Source organism: Melopsittacus undulatus, chromosome 14 (genome assembly GCF_012275295.1).
Source record: "Melopsittacus undulatus isolate bMelUnd1 chromosome 14, bMelUnd1.mat.Z, whole genome shotgun sequence".
NCBI classification, from domain to species: Eukaryota; Metazoa; Chordata; class Aves; order Psittaciformes; family Psittaculidae; genus Melopsittacus; species Melopsittacus undulatus.
In genome coordinates, this window is record NC_047540.1 from 4,506,691 (window position 1) to 4,525,621 (window position 18,931).

The following is an 18,931-nucleotide window of genomic DNA, read 5'->3' on the forward strand; positions in this document are numbered from 1 at the left end:
CAGGCCTCACGATGACTTCCTCCATTAGAGCTTCAACCTGCACAGAGCACTCAAAGGAGGGGAGGACAAACAAGAACAGACACCCCTTTCACAAAGCTATTCTCAACATCATTGACCGTGTTCACTATCAGTGGTCCGAATCTCTTCCCTTTTAGCACTGAGAAAAAGACTTTCTGTGGCTCCTCTTTTAATCTCACACTTAAAAGTATCACACTTCCAGGCACAAAGGAATTTAGGGGGGTCTGACGCTGCTGATGGGATTGTGAAACTGGAAACAGGGCATAGATTAAAGAGGGGGTTTAAACTATTCTATCTTTTCCCAGATTAGACTACCTGGTCATCACCAAGTATTACCCACCCTGCAGTCAAAATGCAGGTAAGAGATTTAGTTGACAGCCCCCTTTAAAACAAAGCTCTTTTGTCTTCAGAGGCACAGACTCTTTATGTCGCTACAATGAGGATGTTGCTTACTAAGAAGCAAGAAAAGGAGAAGATTAAAGGACACACTAAATGATGAAGCATTCTTTTCCTCATCTTTCCCCTCCAGGTTTTCCACTGTCATCTCAAAGTATGGAATTACTGATACTTCCTACAGGTTCAGAAGACACAAAATAAAGAAACAGAAATCAAATTCCCTCTTTTCCTCTTTTATTTCAGGCTTAAATGTTTTCTTAACAGCTTTCTCCACGAGTTTCCTTCACATTCCAGGAGGAGGAGAAGGGGTGGAAATCACCTCCTTAGTGCCCTGCTAAAGCATCTAAACAACAGACAGGGCATGCTGCACAAAATCAAAGCCTGCAGTTGAAGAACATGGTCTATATCCTGCAGGAATCTCTGTTTACAGAGCTCCTTAGATCAGCCAGCTGGATCTATGGTGAAATACCTTGGGAAATACAGAGCAAATTCAATGGATAAAGAAAGGAAACTGTGAGACTGTGGGAGAAATACAAGAGAAACAGGAAGTTGTGAAGAAGAGAAGGTGAGATGTCACCTTTCCTGGAGAGCCACACACATTCCCAGTGCCAGAAAGATGCCATCTCCAAAACTCCTTCATCACAGGTACAAGAAGAAGGTGGGGAAGATGAATCAGCACTGGAAGGCAAACCTCACATCCTCCAAAGGCTGGACTTGATGATCTGAAAGGTCTTTTTCCTACCATGTTGCTTCCATGATTTGATGTTCTGGAGTGCCTTCAGGCAGTGAAGCTAACGTGACCTAACACCACAGAACAAGTGTTGTGCTTACCCTCACCAGGCTTCAAAGAGCCTGGATCCTCTATATCAGAACATGAACTTCTTGCCCAAGCGAGGTGTTAAAAAATAGCATAGAGTGAACATTCCCACCCCCATCATTCCATTGGCATGCTTCACATGGAGGCACCTCAGCTGGCGCTCAGCAGCTTTAGACAGGTTTTTAATGGCATGTTTTCTCCTCTGTAAATCACTTTCATCTACTCTGAAGTCAAGTGTCTCAATGTAGGTTAAGATAACCTGGAGAAACACATGTTCCTATCAAGAACTGTCAAGGTAACATGCAGCTCAATGTAAAGATCTTCCACAGAAGGAAGAAAGGAGAGAAGCTAAGCTGCAAGCACCCTGAGGTCTTTCACCAGAGAGAGGGCACCTTCTTATGAATCCCACCACACAACAGTCCTGGTTTGCTGTTTTGGAGTTCCAGGGATTAGTTGTTCTTAACTTGGCTCATAAAGTAATTAAGAGATAGGATAGACTGAATATGGAGGAGAGAAACTGGTCTGAGCTCCAGACAGGAATGCAAAGTGGAAGGCTCTCCAAAACCACAGCCTCTCTCAAGCTGACCTGCTGTACAGTAACATCCTCCTCCAAGACAGCACTTTCTCATCCACAAGCCTATGAAGGGACTACCTATAAAGGGAATAAAGAGTTTACAGCACAGCCAATGCAGTAATGGGCTGTTAAAGTCACCCTAAACCCAGGTAAATTCTCTCTTTTCAAAGTAAACCAGTGGCCATCTCTTCCAAACCTGCCACCTCCTTATTGCACCGTGAGGTTACAATAACCCTGCCTGGGTTTGTGCAGTCAGAACTGAAAGGCCATGATCTGACAACTCCTGCTCAGGCCTCTGACCTGTCCAAAGCACTTGGCACTACTGCAGCCCCTGATTCTGTTGCTCAGTGACTCCCACTGTTAAACACAGCGCTGTGCTCGGTGCCAAGAGCCAAAAGCTGGCTGGGAGTGGAAACAGGGCAGTAGACAACAGCAGCCACCTAACCCCACAGGGTGACAGGGTGTGAGCTCACTGCATCCCAAAATAAACACACTGCAAGTATTGTGCCACTTGTCACAAGCCGTGTTTCTAACTGTTCTCCTACAACCACTGGCTTGCTGTTTGATGATACAGCAGGTGGAGGGCTTAGCTGTTCCTCCTACCAAGATGCAGCCCAGCCTGGCAGGGTCTTGTTTGTTAAAGCACACACACACAGAGCTTCACAGCCACAATGGAGACCTCTCACATTCAGCAGCATTCCAGCAGCCTCTCCAAGTGTAATTTATTTCCCTCTTCCCTCCCTCAAAATCCACTGTTTTTTCTATAGACCTTTCACTTACCTCTCCCATAGCCCGTCCTTCCAGAGCAAGCGCTTGAAAATCATGATTCAGTTCATCCATGGAACGTACCTATTTCAAGAAGGGGAAGAAAAGCCCATGAGGAAATGCTGGATTTAGGGTTTGGCTCAGTGATAATCAGAGTTCACAGCAATTCTCATACAGACCAAGAGTTACATTCCACATTACAGCATAGGACAAGGTTATTGAGCTCCAACAGATGACTTACCTTTAGGACTCCCAGCTATAAGGTATATAGTGTTAGATTTATACACACACAATAACAGGGAAAAACAGCAATTACTTACAAGACACACAAAATCTAAAGTCTTCGATAAAGTTTAATGCAAAGATTAATGTTGAACAGTAAAGATTTCAGGTGAGGGAGTCAAAGCATAAGCAAGTCAGCATCCTTTCAGGTGAGAAATCACGAAGGCTCCTGTATAAACCAGGTGGATTTCTAGGCAGGTTACATTGATATGAAAGGGAAAAAAAACCAACTCTGGACCTGAGGACAAAGCACAGACGTTCAACCACATGCCCGCACCCAGCCCAAGCTATTGCCCTCCTCAGATAACACCCCTGTTTGGAGGCAGTGCTTACCACACCATCCACACGCACAGAGCAATACTACACACCTCCTACTCAATGCTTACACAATCTCTGCAACCCAACAGATGTGATGCACTTCTCTGCTAGAGCAGGGGTGACAGTTTATAGAACATTAGCTATGAGGCATCCACAGCCCCTCACAGGCTCTTCACAGGGGATGATGACCTGTACACAGTTTAGTTGTGCTAACACTGGACTATGAAGGAGGCCAGGAACTACCAGTGGTGGGTTCATAGGACAAAACCCCCCAAAACTGGTTTAGATAACTGATTACTACAGGGGTGACAGAGAGACCAAGATAAGAAGAGTAGTAAAGGGCAAAAAGGAGGATAAAGATGAAAACAAAGTGCACTCCAGCTGCACATCTAACAGAGCACTGGTATTTCCACTCCTCAGAGTCTGAAGGAAGCTGTCCTTAAACATGCCTTTGACGGCAAATTGCCATCCTGACCTCCCAGTTACACAATATACACTAGAAATGAGCTGCATCCAGCTTCCCAAATAAACTTTTCCCAGTCACTATCAAAAGCAGACAAAAAATAACACAGAATCATAGAATCCCAGCCTGGTTTGTGTTGGAAGGGGCCTTAAAGCTCCTTCAGTTCCAACCCCTGCCACGGGCAGGGACCCCTTCCACTGGAGCAGCTGCTCCAAGCCCCTGTGTCCAACCTGGCCTTGAGCACTGCCAGGGATGGGGCAGCCACAGCTTCTCTGGGCACCCTGTGCCAGCGCCTCAGCACCCTCACAGGGAACAGCTTCTGTCTGATACGTGAATTACCCACGAGAGATGGTGAGAGTTGAGGCAACAACTTACACAGACCAGTTACACCCCTTTAACAAGCCACCTTTTAAGGGCTGATGTCCCCAGTGCCCAAAAGCTGTAACAGAGCAAAGGAGGAGCAGGGAAGCTTGTGACAGCCCCCATGTGCCCCCAGGAAGCAGCAATAAACCTGAGCACCAGATGGGACATGTGGCACTGCAGAGTCCTGTTCATCTTAACCCAGGCACCAACAGGGCCCATGGGCACTTGTCAAAAGGAATCCTGCAGTCAGGTACATTAACAGCAACCAGGGTCCCAAACTGTCCTTACAATTACTAAACAGGGACGTGAAGGACCGCACATGAGAGCAACAGTACATTTACCTTGCTTCTGGAATAATCCAAGGGGCTTTTCCCACTTGAGAGCTCCCTGCAATGGAGCTGAATTGTAATTTTAAGTAAATATTAATGCCAACAACCAGGTTAATACTGCACCTTATATTAAGCAAATACAGTTGCTAATATGACCTTTATCTATAACTTCACAGTGCAATACCATAGCACATTTTGAGGTCTTTTGGGGATCACACACCAGCCTTGTGCACTGAGAACTCCCTGATGATATAAACCTACACCGACACACAGCAAAGCTATCACAGAGCAGCCTTCACTCTTCATCACAAGGGATCTTTTCTTCCTCCTTATGCCAAGTGATGTTTCCCCGTAAGAGAAAGGACAGGTGGAAGTAAACAGAGCAAAACCCCAGCCAAATACACAGGAATAAACCCAAACAGACAGACCAGAAAGTGCTCTGGAGCACAAGCAGCTGAGGAAGAACCAGCTGAGAAATCCTCCAGCTGATGATGGGAAGGAAATGTCTTGACAAGTGCAGCAGGAAGCCTGAGGCTTTCTGATTTCTATTTTCTTTCTTGATGTTGAACAACATTAAACAGATCCAACATCTGCATGTATTAGTGCTAACAGTGACTGAAGAGGGTTTAAGCTATTGCTATGAAGCCAACTATATTAAAGAGGGCAAGCAAAGCAAACCAGAGGCTGCTTCTGGAAGTCTCCTCTCGGGCAGGTTCAAGCCATTCCCCCTGTCCTGTCCCTACAGGCCCTTGTCCCAAGCGCCTCTCCAGGTTTCCTGCAGCCCCTTTAGGCACTGGACCTGCTCTGAAGTCTCCCCTTAAGGAGCCTTCTCTTGTCCAGGCTGAATGAGTAAAACATTCCTCAACAGAAGTCACCATTACTGCACCAGGAATCCAGGTGTAGTCATGTACTGATCCAGGAAGAACAAGAAACATCAAGAACATTCAGGCTGCTGAGGCTCCTTAGAATGCAGGGGAGAAAAAAATATATACATATAATATATATATATATATGGTTAGTTGAACACCCTAAATATTTAGTGGCACTTGACTGATGTACTCCCAAGTTTGAAGCTTTCTCAATTAACTAAAGGTTTCCAAACTGGAGAAGGAAACAAATGCCTCCTACTCAGCTGCCGGCGCCTGTCTGCTCTGAAGGGCTCACAGCTCCTTGGTTAAAACACATCTGAGAACACACACACACACAGATATAGTATCTAGGAGAGGAAAATAGTATTTACCAAGTGAAAACAAGCACTACACACTGTCAACAACAGGCTCACCACCACCAACTAGACCAGGGTTCAGATACTTTGTTCCATTGACTGATTACAGCACTATTTGTAGTCTTCTCCCATAACAATGGTGAGTAAAGGAAGAATGTGAAAGTACAAGTAGTAGATGGGATGAGGTGGTTTAACTACTATTTTTGTAGTAGAGAATTCACCATTAGAATTGCTACGCCCATTAGCATTGGAAGCAAAAAGCTATTGAACTTACCCGTGGCTCATGATAGCTGTGGCACTTGGCCAAGGTGGTGACTGATGCAGGGTACAGGAATCAACCCAAGGAAGCCTCTCACATTGATTATGGGTTTCCTCAGGTTCTATTCATCAGAGAAGCTGTGGCTGCCCCATCCCTGGCAGTGCTCAAGGCCAGGTTGGACACAGGGGCTTGGAGCAGCTGCTCCAGTGGAAGGAGTCCCTGCCCATGGCAGAGGGTTGGAGCTGGAGGAGCTTTAAGGCTCCTTCCAACCCAAACCATTCTGTGAGTCCATGATTCTCATCCTATGACACACCACAGCCACATCCCAGAGCCAGGGCACTTGTGCAATCCCAGCTAGAGCCAGGTACCTTCCCACTGCCTCTCAGGGACACGGAAACCTATGGATTCTGAGGAAGAAAGTTCTTACACTGCCCTTCTGAAGATTTCAGGGTGGTTTTTCTCCCCTGTACTATTAGAAGGATTTTCCAATACCCAACCTTAAATATCCAACTTCACTCATGCTCAGGAAGGATTTTCAAAGGGCAATATAAAGCAAAAGACCAAATGAAATATTCCAATTCCCCTTCCCCAAGACACCCCTTTACTGTGGGGAAATCTCTGTGAAACAGATCAGCCAAATGAGCCATTTCATTCAGGAGAATTATTATGTTGTAAATCATCTGTGGATTGAGTTAGCACAGCCCTTTCAGTGGCAGAGCATTAAGAAAAATCCTAACACTGTGATAGGAGGAAGTACTCATGAGAACTCAAGACATCTAATGAAACACACCTCAGAAAGCTGCCTTTCAGAGCCCCATATGCTAACACACGGTGTACATGAAGGACTTTGTGCCTTCAACTCCAGGAAACACCAAGCCAGGCTGTCTGGACCCCAACAGCCCTTACACACCAAATGCTTTCCAGGGGCAGATCAGGAAATCTCCATCCTGAAGAGTCAGCTGCCACTCAAACAGGCCAGGACAAGGGGTGATGGGTTTAAACTGAAACAGGAAGTTCAGGTTAGAACTCAGGAAGTTCTTCCCTGTGAGGGTGCTGAGGCACTGGCACATGGTGCCCAGAGAAGCTGTGGCTGCCCCATCCCTGGCAGTGCTCAAGGCCAGGTTGGATTGACCCTTGGTGACATGGTGTTCTGCTGACAGACATGGTACACCACAAAGTGACCACACACTGGATGTATGATATGCAGAGTTTATTAAACAAGCACACTAAAGCCAATAAGCACACTAAAGCAATCACACTGATGTGAATTAGGTAAACATCTCTCTATATATAGTAAGTACAATGAACCAAATCAGAGATACAGGTATATAAGTAAAGTACCGAAGAAAGCTAGCAATGCATTAAATCATTACTGTATAAAGAGAACAGAGATTAAGAAAAAATACATCACCAGCTACCACTGAATCATTCTCCAGGTCCACACTTCCATATGGGAAGCCCCATTGCAGCCAGTGCCAGGAGTCTCAGGTAGCTGGGAAAGCTCCTATGAGGTGCATCTACCCGTAGGTGAGGCTTCTGCCATGGCCACAAGAGAGTTCTGCTTTTATATCCTTATCAAAACAACTGGCTTTGTGTCAGATCGGTTTGCTCATGGGCCCATGCAGTTTCTCATCACCTCACTGTTGTCCACTTCTGAGAGCCCTGGCCAGACACCCCAGTGCAGCCAAGTATAAAGGTCATAGAACAGCTGCACACCTATGTTTTCCTGCCTCTTTCCAACACTCACCATGAACACATACATACTCTACCTACACTGTGGCAAACAACATCCTTTGTTCTGCCTTTCAGCCATGAGAGGGAACAAGCTCTCACCTAGGTTCCCATCCATTACACATGGTCTAGGATGAAGTATCCCTGCCCATGGCAGGGGGTTGGAACTGGATAACCTTAAGGTGCTTTCCAACTTTATGATTCTGTGTTTCACTTCCAAGCACAAACACCAGGGCTCCTCCTTTCTTAGCCTTCAGGTTCTTTCTCAAGGCCCTTGCCATGACTGTAAGGCAGTCACAGTGCCTGTCAACAGGCTCTAACACAGTCAAACATCAAATCCAGAGCTTCCACAGCAGCATTGTTTGAGTAGCTGTGCTCTAGACAGGCCAGGAGATTTACCTCCTGTCTCCGCTTGAATGCAAGTTCCCAGTTAAGAACTTCCATGGTCACACTGCCGAAAGGCAAAACTGAACATAAACCCCAGTCCTAGCCCTGCTGCTCTCACTATTCTTCACCAACTACATGTGAAAAATTCCCCACATTCAACAAGATGATCCCTGTGGAGTTCTATTGTCTCCAATTACTGAACATGTTCTCAGAGCAAGCAAATGCCTAACATCATTTGCTTCTACTAAAGAGCTCCCATACTACCCTCAGTGCAATCCAGACAGTCTGAGCACAGCCACTCACTGCAATTCAGAAGGGACCACACCACAGAGACGTTCCCTTCGCTCCAATTCAAGCACATAGATGCCTCCACCAGCCCTGTCCCAGAAATCCCAGCTAACTTCCCTGAACCCCTGCTCAGTGCTGGTAACTTCTCCCAGCTCAACATCTTGACCAGCTTTTTCTTCCCCTCAGGAGCTGTAGATGGCTCTTGGGATTTGGAAAGAGATAAGCAAGCTTTCACAGAAACATAGAACGATGGAATGGTTTGTATTGGAAGGGACCTTAAAGCTCATCCAGTCCCAACCCCTGCCATGGGCAGGGACCCCTTCCACTGGAGCAGCTGCTCCAAGCCCGTGTCCAACCTGGCCTTGAGCACTGCCAGGGATGGGGCAGCCACAGCTTCTCTGGGCACCCTGTGCCAGTGTCTCAGCACCCTCACAGGGAACAGCTTCTGCCTCAGAGCTCAGCTCAGTCTCCCCTCGGGCAGGTTCAAGCCATTCCCCTTGGCCTGTCCCTACATCCCTTGTCCCAAGCCCCTCTCCAGCTTTCCTGCAGCCCCTTTAGGCACTGGAGCTGCTCTAAGGTCTCCCCTTCAGGAGCCTTTTGTTCTCCAGGCTGAACCAGCCTGTCTATAGGAATTTTGTTTAGGAGCTCAGAGATTTCAGTTGGGAAAAAAAAGTCTGATTCCACCATTACTTCAGTGTGTGCAAGAACAAAGAGGAATTTATAATGTGTGCTATTTGTGTGGATGGGGTAACTTTGATACGTAAAGACGCAGAGTGACAGCAGCATCTTTAATTGCTGAGTTTTATATTGAAACTTGCCTCCCCTCACCTTCTGGTAAAGGGAAAATAGAAAAAGAATTAGCATTTTCCTGCTGTTCACAACAAGAGGATACAATCTACTTCCTTGGGAGCAGAGAAGCTTCAGTTTCTTAAGTCATCCCTATTACAGCCATGCACAGCTCCATTCTCAGAGCAGCTCTCCCAAGTAGCAACAAATGAGAACAGCCAGCACAATGAGAAATGAAATCAAGGACACAGTAAATAAGTTCTGACTCACAGCACTTGTAGCTATATAGTAACACATGATGAAATACTATCATTTGGTAAAACTCACTGGAGCATTATCACCAACAGACAGAGAGATGCCTGTCTACATCTGTAACAAAGAAGAAACTGGGATTCAACAACTAAAGCATCCTTCTATCTTTAATTACAACTCCCAAGCTTCAGGCAGACATTAACCTGTATTACCCTATAATTAGTTTTTTCTGACTTCCCATTATGTTTTAGCTCCTGAGTTTCTGAACCAGTCTTCAAGGCAACAAGGGCCCTTACTGCATTATCTTTGCAAGTCTAAAATCAAGAGTACAGCAATGGAAGTGTATCCATCAGAAATCAAGACCAAACAGACATCCATAATGATTTCTCACCTCCTGGCTTTAAACTAAACACTAGGACTGAGTGACAAAGACATTACAGCCAATGTGTAAACCACCAGGAAGCAAAACAAACAAGGTCCTACTGTTAACTGTATTTATTTTGAGCTTCAGATCACAAAACACATGGGGGAAAGCCAGAAAGTATCACATTTAGATCTCCTCCATCATTCTCTCTTGCAGTAACTTTTACATTTAGTGACTGAAAACTTGGCCAGTTAACAGGAAAATTACACCTCCTCACTTTAAAGGAAATAACTACATTGAAATACCTTCATTAAATCCTTTGTTTCCACATGAGGGAATAAGAACAATATTCTTCTGGCTGCTTAGTTCATATTGCAGGATTTCATATGCTTTTTCTTCCAGACAAAAATGAACCTGGATTTCCTTCTTTGTTGATGCACACACCAACACCAGGAAGGTTGCAAAACTCACTGCAACATTTGCTTTTTAAAGGTCTGGATGGCAACACTTCCCCCCCAGGCAGTGCAACAGAGGAGCCTGTTCCCTTCTACTTGAAATACTAGAGGCAGGAGATCCTCATATGCAGGTTGCAGCAGCTTTGTGTCTGCTGCTCTCCTGCTTGTGGCAATGATTCCACGTGAAAATGTGCTTCCACTTAGGTTGTGCTCCCTTAGAAGAGGGAGCACATCTCCTTTGAGAAGTAACTCACAGGTCACAGACAGAAAGCCAGAGTGAGTCATGCACTCGTTTAACTCACAGCACATCTGACAATGCAACTGCTAAGCAGACTTCTAGCAAACACTACTACAGAGGCACAGGCCAGCCCACTACCCCTTTAAAAACATTAAGTTGCTGTAAGAAGGTAGCTGCTTCCTGACACTCCTAAGGCAGATCTCAGTTCAGCTAAGCACATGAATAGCACCTTCCCCTTCCACTTGTAAGAAAAACCCAAACCCAACACAAACAAGCAAAGAAACCCAGGAAAACACATTACCAGTGACTTCCAGAGCTGTGTTTTTCAATATTGGGAATGGTAAAAGCCCAACCTCCATGCATTGGCAGTTTTGTAATGCCATTACATAAGAATTATTTAACTACAGCAACAGATTTGAACAGCAGCAGCAGGCACTGCTACACTGGTTCACACATTGGAAAAAAAACCCAATCAATAAAGGGAATGAGAAACTTTGCAAACATGCATTTGACTGTCACAGAGTGGTTTGGGCTTTCAACACCCTCCAAAGCTAAAATGTTTCAGCTTATAGCTACCAAGGCACCACAATCCTGGAAAGAGAAATCAAAAAAGCACAACTATTGCCATTCCAACCACCCAACAACCAGCTTAAGCATCATTAAAAGCATCTATCACAAGCCCGATGCATTCACAGGTTGAGTTTGGAAACAGGGAACTTGGTTTTTACCTGATGTTCTGCATGAATGTTATCCCCAGTAGGCCAGCGATGTTTGCTGTTATTATAGCCGCCTCCACCACTTCCTCCTCCCCCAAGCTGCTCACCATGCTGCCTCTGGAAGAAGTAATCCACCATGGCGTCGTCCTGGGAGCGACCAGCAACTCCAATTGATCCAGGAACAGGACTGGAGTGTGTCCCTGCTGCAAGGGCCTGATTTGCAGCTGGCTGTGGCTGAGCCTGGGACCCTGTTCCAGATGTCAGTACAACAGGCATGTTGGGATTAGCTGTATCTTGAGTGTGCTGCTTCAGGTGGGGGCTGAATGAGTCCTGCCACAGTACTGCTTTTCTCTTCAAAACACACGCAACGCTCATTCCACCAGCACCTATGGAAGGGGATGGATGGGGGGAGATGGAGGGAAAGAGGGAAGGAAAAGATAACATGAAATCCTTACAGCTTCAGCTTTACAGCTTCAACCACACACCCAGCTCGTGACTGGCAGGGAAACATCACGACTCCAAACCCGACTCCTTGTAACATATTCCTTGCTCCATTAACCTAGCAACTAAAATATCACCCAATAATGCAAACCAGCCAAAAAAGCCCCACATTTTGTGCTCCAAAGCATTATCAGCACACACAAGGTTTGTGCAAGGTACCCATTACACTGTGCTATGGACAAAACACCCACTGGAGTGCCATGGCTCCCTGGTGGAACACGAATCCCACCCTCAGAGCCTGCTGTGCTTGTTTCCATGCGACACTTCATAGGCCAGATCCTCAGTCAATACACAAGCCCCAATATCACCATGTGCCTGCTCAGTCATGCAAAATATTAAGGCATGCTTTTTAAATGCAAACTTAAACCCCTGGATTTCTACTTCTACAGTTAGCCCCAAGCACAACACGCACCCTTCCTGCACACTCAGCCGCTGGCTCAAACACACCGCCCTGTTTGGTACAGGATCCCCTGGAGACAGAGCAGGTAACCTCCCAGTGCCCGGGATCCTGCAGAACCTTCCAGAGCAGCCAGCAGCACCAGTCCCACTGGCACCAGGGGAAAGCTGGACAAGTCACAGAAACCCTCCCTCCAACACTGGACCCACCCCAAACACTTTGCATACACCCCACATCATCTGTGTGCAGGAAGACAGCCGCCAGGCTGGGCTCCCAGCACCTCCCTAATTTACTATCCCCCCAATATGCTGATGACATCCCAGCAGCACAAAACCGTGGACGTTTGCTATTTAAGATGTTATAAGCTGATCCTGAGAGCAATGAAGACACTGCACGTGTGAACAGAGAAGTGTTTTCATCTGTTATGCAACGCCCGGCCAGTGCAGAGCACACACACAAACCAAACCTGGGTCTAAAGCCCTGCTGTAGTCAGAACTGGTTTAAGATCATCATTAGTTTATGGCTTCAGTTTCCAAAACACAACCCCAAAGATCCCACACAGGAGTTATAAGGATGACACTGGGGAAGGGGGTGTTCTGTACAACACAACACCTTAGGGTTGTACCTTGGTGGCTGCAAACCCTGGCCCGGATCCTCATGGCCTGAAAGGCTCCTCTGTTTGCTCTCTGCTCATCAGTCATTTTGAACAACACTCAACTACTACAGGCACCTTCCAAGAACAATCTTCTAACAGTGGAGAAAGAAAGTTGACACCAAAAAGCAACAATAATCCAAGTCCTATCTTGGCTCAAACTTTGTCAGGTTTGTCCCACACATCGAGAAGGGTGTTAAGAGTCACAAGAAAACAACTTGAAGAGCTGCAGAGATGAGATTTAACTGTCCCTACACACAGCTTCCACAGCCACACACACAACTCCAGGAGGTTTCTCATACAAAGACCTTCACAACCTAAATACCAGCAGCATTCAACAGAGCTAACTCCTCCTGTCTTTCCCAACCACTTCATAAACCACTGTGACAACACCTGATATTACTAAACCCTGTTTTTAAGAACACAATACTCCAATTTAATGGCATTTTCCCCTTAGTTTCCCTTTAATAATCATTATCAAAACCCTTTGGTACCACGAAATGAAGGAATAAAGCACCTCCATACAATAAGAAAAACTCGAAGTATTTAGTGGGAAGAAATTCACATATCACCCAGTTGGGGCGTGTATGAACTGCTGACAATGAAACCTGAGCAGCCTCTGTGTGAAGAGGCTGCAAGCTCTCTCTGGGCAGCCTTAAAAACCAGAGGAAGATACTATGAATCCGCAAGGAGTTTCATGTATCTGCACACTGTGCCAAGGCCCCTTTTCCAGGGGGAATAGCACAGCAAAGTTGTGAGAGGCAGGCAGCACAACCACAACCTTGTTTTCCTCCCAGAGGACCTCCTGCTCACCAGCACAAAGTGGTTTCTGCTTTCATTTACACGCAGATCGGTAATAACTGTGTTACTATAAAGACTGGGGGGGTGAGACCGTCGAAAGGCTCAGCGGAGGCACCGAGCCGCTCCGCACCAGTGCCTCCTGCTCCCAGACACTTCCTCTTTCGTCTGATCCAGACAAGGCAGCTCCAAAGCCGAGAGGAAAACTTGGCACAGGCGACATTTTGAAAGGGAGCGAAGGGGAAAGGAGCTTTGGGGGCAGCTCAAGTTTGGTTCCAAGCCGGGTTTTTATAGAAATGCCGTGGTAAATGCAGCGGACAGCTGAATCCTGTCATTCAAAGCACACAGAGCATCACAAGCATGTACAGTCACCTACACAACACGCAGCCATTCGCTAACCCGGAGCTGCTAATGGCTCCGAGGAGCCCTTCCAGTCCCCAGCTCTTCCTCAAAACACGGAATAAACTTTTCCAACCTAAAGCGGCTGCTGGGAGGTTTTGTATTTCCAAACAAAGGTTTCCAGCCCAATACCCAGAGTCCAAGGCTGCGATTTTCCTTTTCCCTCGATAAAAACACAGCATGTAAATAAACCAGCCTGTGTTATCATTACAGGCAAAATACTTCAGCTTATGGGACAAGCAACAAAAACTCCGGAGCCATCTCCAAGCAAGTCTGAAGCACGGCCTTGACTAAAGCAGCTTTAATCCACGCTCGGCTCTTCCCTGCTCCTGTTCAATATCCCTCCGAAACTACGGCAATATCCCAAAATGAAGCCGGCACAAGAGGCGTGTTTCCAACAGTTCAATCCCGAACGAGAAGGGAGCTGGGGCTGGGTGGGTTATTCGGGAAAGTTGGGCTGGCCGGTAAAGCAGAGCCATTGTTCCAGCGCTGTGCGGGCCTAGGCGAACTTGGAGCGTTAAACCTTGTGTTTTCCTCCCAAGCCTGGGGGACACGCTGCGGGACACCGGTCACCGAGGCACCGACGGAGGTGCTTGGGAGCACCACGAAACCAGGGGGTGATCAATGCTCCCCCCCCCGTACCCCACCTCCCTCAGTGTTAATAAAGGAAATGCCTTACTCATGATCTGCCTAATGAAATCTCTGCTGAGAACAAAGTTATTAAACACTGACTACAAATATCTATAGATACATACATAAAGCCCGGATTGTTTCTCAGGCTGGGGCAAGAGACAGGCTCTTAAAATCACAAGCCTGCAATTAAAAGGAGCCAAACGCTGTTATTACGTGAAAACGAGATAAAAACAAGGGGAAGGGATAAAAACAAGGGGAAGGAATAAAAACAAGGGGAAGGGATAAAGAAACCCCACACAAACACACCCCCCCCCCGGTCACCAGCACACCCAAAGTATTGTCTACATCCTCCTGTCCCCCCCATCCCGAGGCACCGTCCCTCACCCCCCCCCCCAAGGGACACCGACCCCCGGAGACCCCCCCATTAAGGGACGAACCCACCGCACCCCCCCCACTCCATCAGGCCGGGCCTGCGGGTAACAAAGCCCCGGCCTTTCCCGTCGAGCCGGGGCCGGCGCCCCCCGGGGAGAAAGGGGGAGCCCCTCCGAGGGCCGGCCCCTTGTGGGGGGGGCACCGCGATGGGCCCGTGGTTCCCCCCCACAACAACCCGGTCCCTGCCGGCCGCTCGGGAGGCAGGGCCCCGCCGCTCCCCCGTTCCCCGGTAACAATAGGGGCCAGGCCCCGGCCCCCGACAAGGAGCCGGGCGGCAGCGCCAGGCACAGCGCCCCGCGGCCGCTCGCCTTCGGGCCGGCCTGCCGCGGCTCCGCCTGCCCCCCGCACCAATATGGCCCCAGCGGCGGCTCGGGGGGGGTGCGCGGCGCGGCGGGGCCCGCTCCGGTGCCGGTACTCACGGGCGGAGCGGTAGGATGAAGACGGATCTCGGCCCCCCCCAGGCCGCTCGCCGCCTGCCTCTCCCCCTGCCTTTCACTCCGACAACATGGCGGCCCGGCGGGGACGGGCGCCGCGCTGCACGCCGGGAAGGCGAGGCCGCTCCGAGCGATGCCGGCCCCGGCCCGGCCCTGCCTGCGGGCCCCGGCCCCTCACACGCACCGGCCCCGGCGGCTCCGCACCGGACGGCTCGGGGCCAGGCCTCGGCTCTGCGGCCCCGGTGCGGTCATAGGGCTCAAGCCGCCCCCAGGGCCCATGGGGCAGTGCTGGAGCCCCCTCCCCGCTCCTTCCGCATCCAAGCACGGTTTTGGGGTGTTTTCCCCCCCTAAACCCTTCCGTTCCGTTCCCCACACAGCCAGGGCTGGAAGGGAACTACAGCCCCCAGCGTGCGCTGCTCCGGCAGCCTGGGCACTACAACACAGCGCTGCACGCTGGGAGCGGTAGTTCCTGCGCTAACACCTCCATGTTAAAGGGGCAGCTCGGTCGGGAGCGGCCGCTCGGTTGTGTGCAGCATCCCCCATAGAGCTGCTGGGCTCCCGTGTTTGGGGACGGGACCTGACATGTGCGCCCCATGCTTACATGTGAGGCTTTCTCTCCCGCTTGGCCAGGCCAGTGACCCACACATGGGAACAGGAGGAAGGAGCCGGTGCAGGGAAGCGCTCGGGATGTGCCCTTGCATGCACACACACAAAACAAGCCCAGCGCGGCGGCCGCAGTGGTTCAAAGGGTTCCAGCTGCCAACGGGGTCCCACAAACCACAGGGGACACGGGGAGAGGTTTCCCTTTATCCTGAGCCTCTGTGGGCAAAGCAGTCAGGTTGTGGTTTCAGGTGCAAGGAGTTACCTTGGTTTATTACAGTCGTTAAGCACAAGCAGGGCTGGATCCAGCTGGGAGCTGGCTCTGTGGCTTAGCATCCATGTTCTCACCCAAAGGGTGATGGGTGTCTTTGTGCCACCCTGTCTATTCCAGGAAGCTGTATGGAAGCAGCCGACTCCAAACCCCTAAGGACACACAGCTTGGGGGGTGCTGAGCACCCCAGGCCAGGCGTGATGGGGTCCTTCAGGATAAGGAGTTAGCTTAGAGCTCCTACAGCACCCAAAGCTCTCTTCAGCCAGTGCTGGCGTGGCTTGTTTGACCTGGCACAACCTCCCTGTGATAAACTGCTCTGCTGGGACCATGTTGTCCAAATGGGTGTGTGGCCCTTGGCACGGCCCCCCCCCCCCCCCCATGCCCTGAGCACCCCACAATGGCTGCAGTGTGGATCCTGTGCAACGAGTAGCTCCTGTTAGCGAGGCCTGTCTGCCCCCAGGCTCTTCAGCAGGATAGGAACGTCAGCAGGTTCTCCTAGCAAGCATCCCTAAAGAAGACAAAGCTTATTGTGCTGAGCTGTGCTGCCCTGCTCCGAGCAAACAGCCTCAGGGATGCAGTCAGCCTGTTGGAAGTGTGAGGCCAGATCAGTTCTCCACCTTCCAGCTGGTAGAGCCCTAAACCTGGCTCTGCCATGCCATGGTGGACCATGCGACAACCCCAAATCACCACCGGTGTGGCATAGCAGAGACGTGAGCAGTGGAACCGTGTCGTCTTGGTGCTGGAGCAGATGAACCTGTCCATGCACCCTTCTCCTCCCTGAACACCCCAGGCTCCTACAGGCATCAATGTGGACTCCCCGGTGACAAATACTCCAGCTGTGAAGCAGGAGAGCTCGGGAGCTGTTTCTCACACCATGTCTTCACTTGTGGAGCCCAGGGGAAGACGGGCAGGTCCCTGCTTGCCTATCCTGGCCATGTTTTAGAGTGCTGTGCTTGCAAACTGGCAGCCTCAGCACCCCACCTTGCTGGTGGGGCTTCCTGGTCCCCAGCTATCATGCTGGTGGTAGCACAGGAGTCCCCAAGCAGTGCTGACCCTCCACTGGGAGCCAGAGATAACAGCTCCACCGCAGCGGGCTGCAGCATGCACCCAGGCTGCTGCTGACACCAGAAACAGGGCTCCTGTTAATTACACCAGGGATAATTACATTTATACCGGTATAATGAGAGGGGGAGGGAAGGAGTCCTCCTGTGGTTGAAGTGTTAGTGGTTAAAACCCACGTACGCCAGTTAGTTTACTCGGTTTAGGAAGAAAGAGGCAGGGAAATGGCACATGAGGACCTGCAGTGCTGTAGCTATGGGACTGAGTTGGAGTTTGGGTCTCACCTCGGGATAAGCCTGATTCTTTTCTCCTCTTGGTTTGCAGCTGGTGCATCCTTTGGGGAGGATGCTGGATACATAAACCCATGCCTTTCCCCCAGGCCCCAGCAAATGGAGGGCACATCACTCCCATCACTTTGGTTTTGCACCCATCATCTTATTGTCAGAGCAGCAAGGGAATCACTTCAAAACAAACATGAGATGAACAATCACCCAGGAGAGCCCCAGCCATGGTGAGCGTGGGCATCGCACCACAACCCACAGCCATGCTGAGGTCTGGGGGCTTCACTTTGAACCCCTTATCCCCTGGACCAAGCTGGTCCCTCCTTACAGCCACTGTCCCCTGCCTGGCCAAGGCTGCGGTGTCATTATAGAGTCCGAGCACCTCTCCCTGGTATCCTGTGAAGATTCCCTGTGTCCCTGTAAACAGGAAGGGCAGGAAGAAAAACGAGTTGATTTTCTTCCATCCCTACTGGAGCAAAGGAATAGCTGAGGAGCAACAAAGGATTAATTTACCCTGTGCAGAAGCGCCAGCTCCAGCATGCAGCCGAGGGACCCTGGCGAGCCACAGATGTTATGGAGTAAAAAAGCCGCTTTCACAACCTCAGACAAAGGCAGAGAGATGCTTTTCAGGGCCTTGAGTTGATCCATAGATCCGGCTGCCTGGTCCTAGGTGTGCCGACATCAATACAGCTGGTTCCAAGGGAATGGGAGCAGGAACGGGAGCAAGGCCGGTAGGATGCGGTGGGTGAATGGGAACAATGCTGTTTTCGTGCTTGGAAGGAAGCTTTTGGTTGTAAATTGATTCAGGAACACATCCCAGGCCTTATTTCCACCCCCCTTGTATTTCCTTAGCAAGGATGGTGGTTCTCCAGTGGCCCTGCCAGGCAGGATATGTGGTGACCACCCCAAAGGATGCTGTCCTGAAATCGCATTGCCCAGCAGCAGAGCGATGGCACAGCATGATGAACCCTGAAATGCTTTTGCTGGAGCAAAGCAGCATCACACTCTGATCCTGCAGCATCATCTGCCTTTTAGCTCCAGAGCCTCAGAAAGGGCTCAAGGATGGGATGGAGCCACTGCAGGCAGCTGCCCGGGCAGGAGAAGCTCCATTTTGTTCCTGCAAGTGGGACATGTGCCAGATGTGTTACACCATTCTGAGCTCCTGTCCCTGCCCTGTTGCCATGGGACTCCTGTGTTGTTCCTGGCACTGGTGCCTCTTGCTCTGGGTGGTTTGGTTGCATTGCCGGGGCAAGCTGGGAGCAGAGAGGCTCCACTCTCACCCTTTGCCCTTTCTTACTCAGCAAACCCTCCTGTAGCACTCTGGATTCAGGCAAAATCCCTCAGGATGTGAGAGAGAAGAAAGGGAAAAGCATTTCAAGCACCGGATCTGCTGTGGGCTCCTTCCAGCTTGTGCAGGAGGGGACATGGGGGTCCCACATCCACATCTC

General features: G+C 49.5%; 1 protein-coding gene across 9 annotated transcripts in view; it reads right to left on the reverse strand.

The window, feature by feature from the left end:
* Positions 1 to 15,367, reverse strand: part of PUM1 (pumilio RNA binding family member 1) — a 53,955-nt gene extending 38,588 nt beyond the window's left edge. For 7 of the 9 annotated variants that reach the window (XM_034069192.1, XM_034069185.1, XM_034069189.1 and 4 more), the window contains exons 1-3: positions 15,258 to 15,367; positions 11,039 to 11,412; positions 2,586 to 2,654 (exon numbers count right to left, since the gene is read on the reverse strand). In XM_034069192.1, the coding sequence (XP_033925083.1) occupies positions 2,586 to 2,654; positions 11,039 to 11,401 (432 nt within the window). In that variant the 5' untranslated portion in view covers positions 11,402 to 11,412; positions 15,258 to 15,367. Of the gene's footprint in view, positions 1 to 2,585; positions 2,655 to 11,038; positions 11,413 to 15,257 lie in introns of those variants that run through there. The other 2 variants (XM_034069191.1, XM_034069190.1) reach the window with 1 other exon arrangement.
* Between the last annotated feature and the right edge of the window lie 3,564 nt (positions 15,368 to 18,931).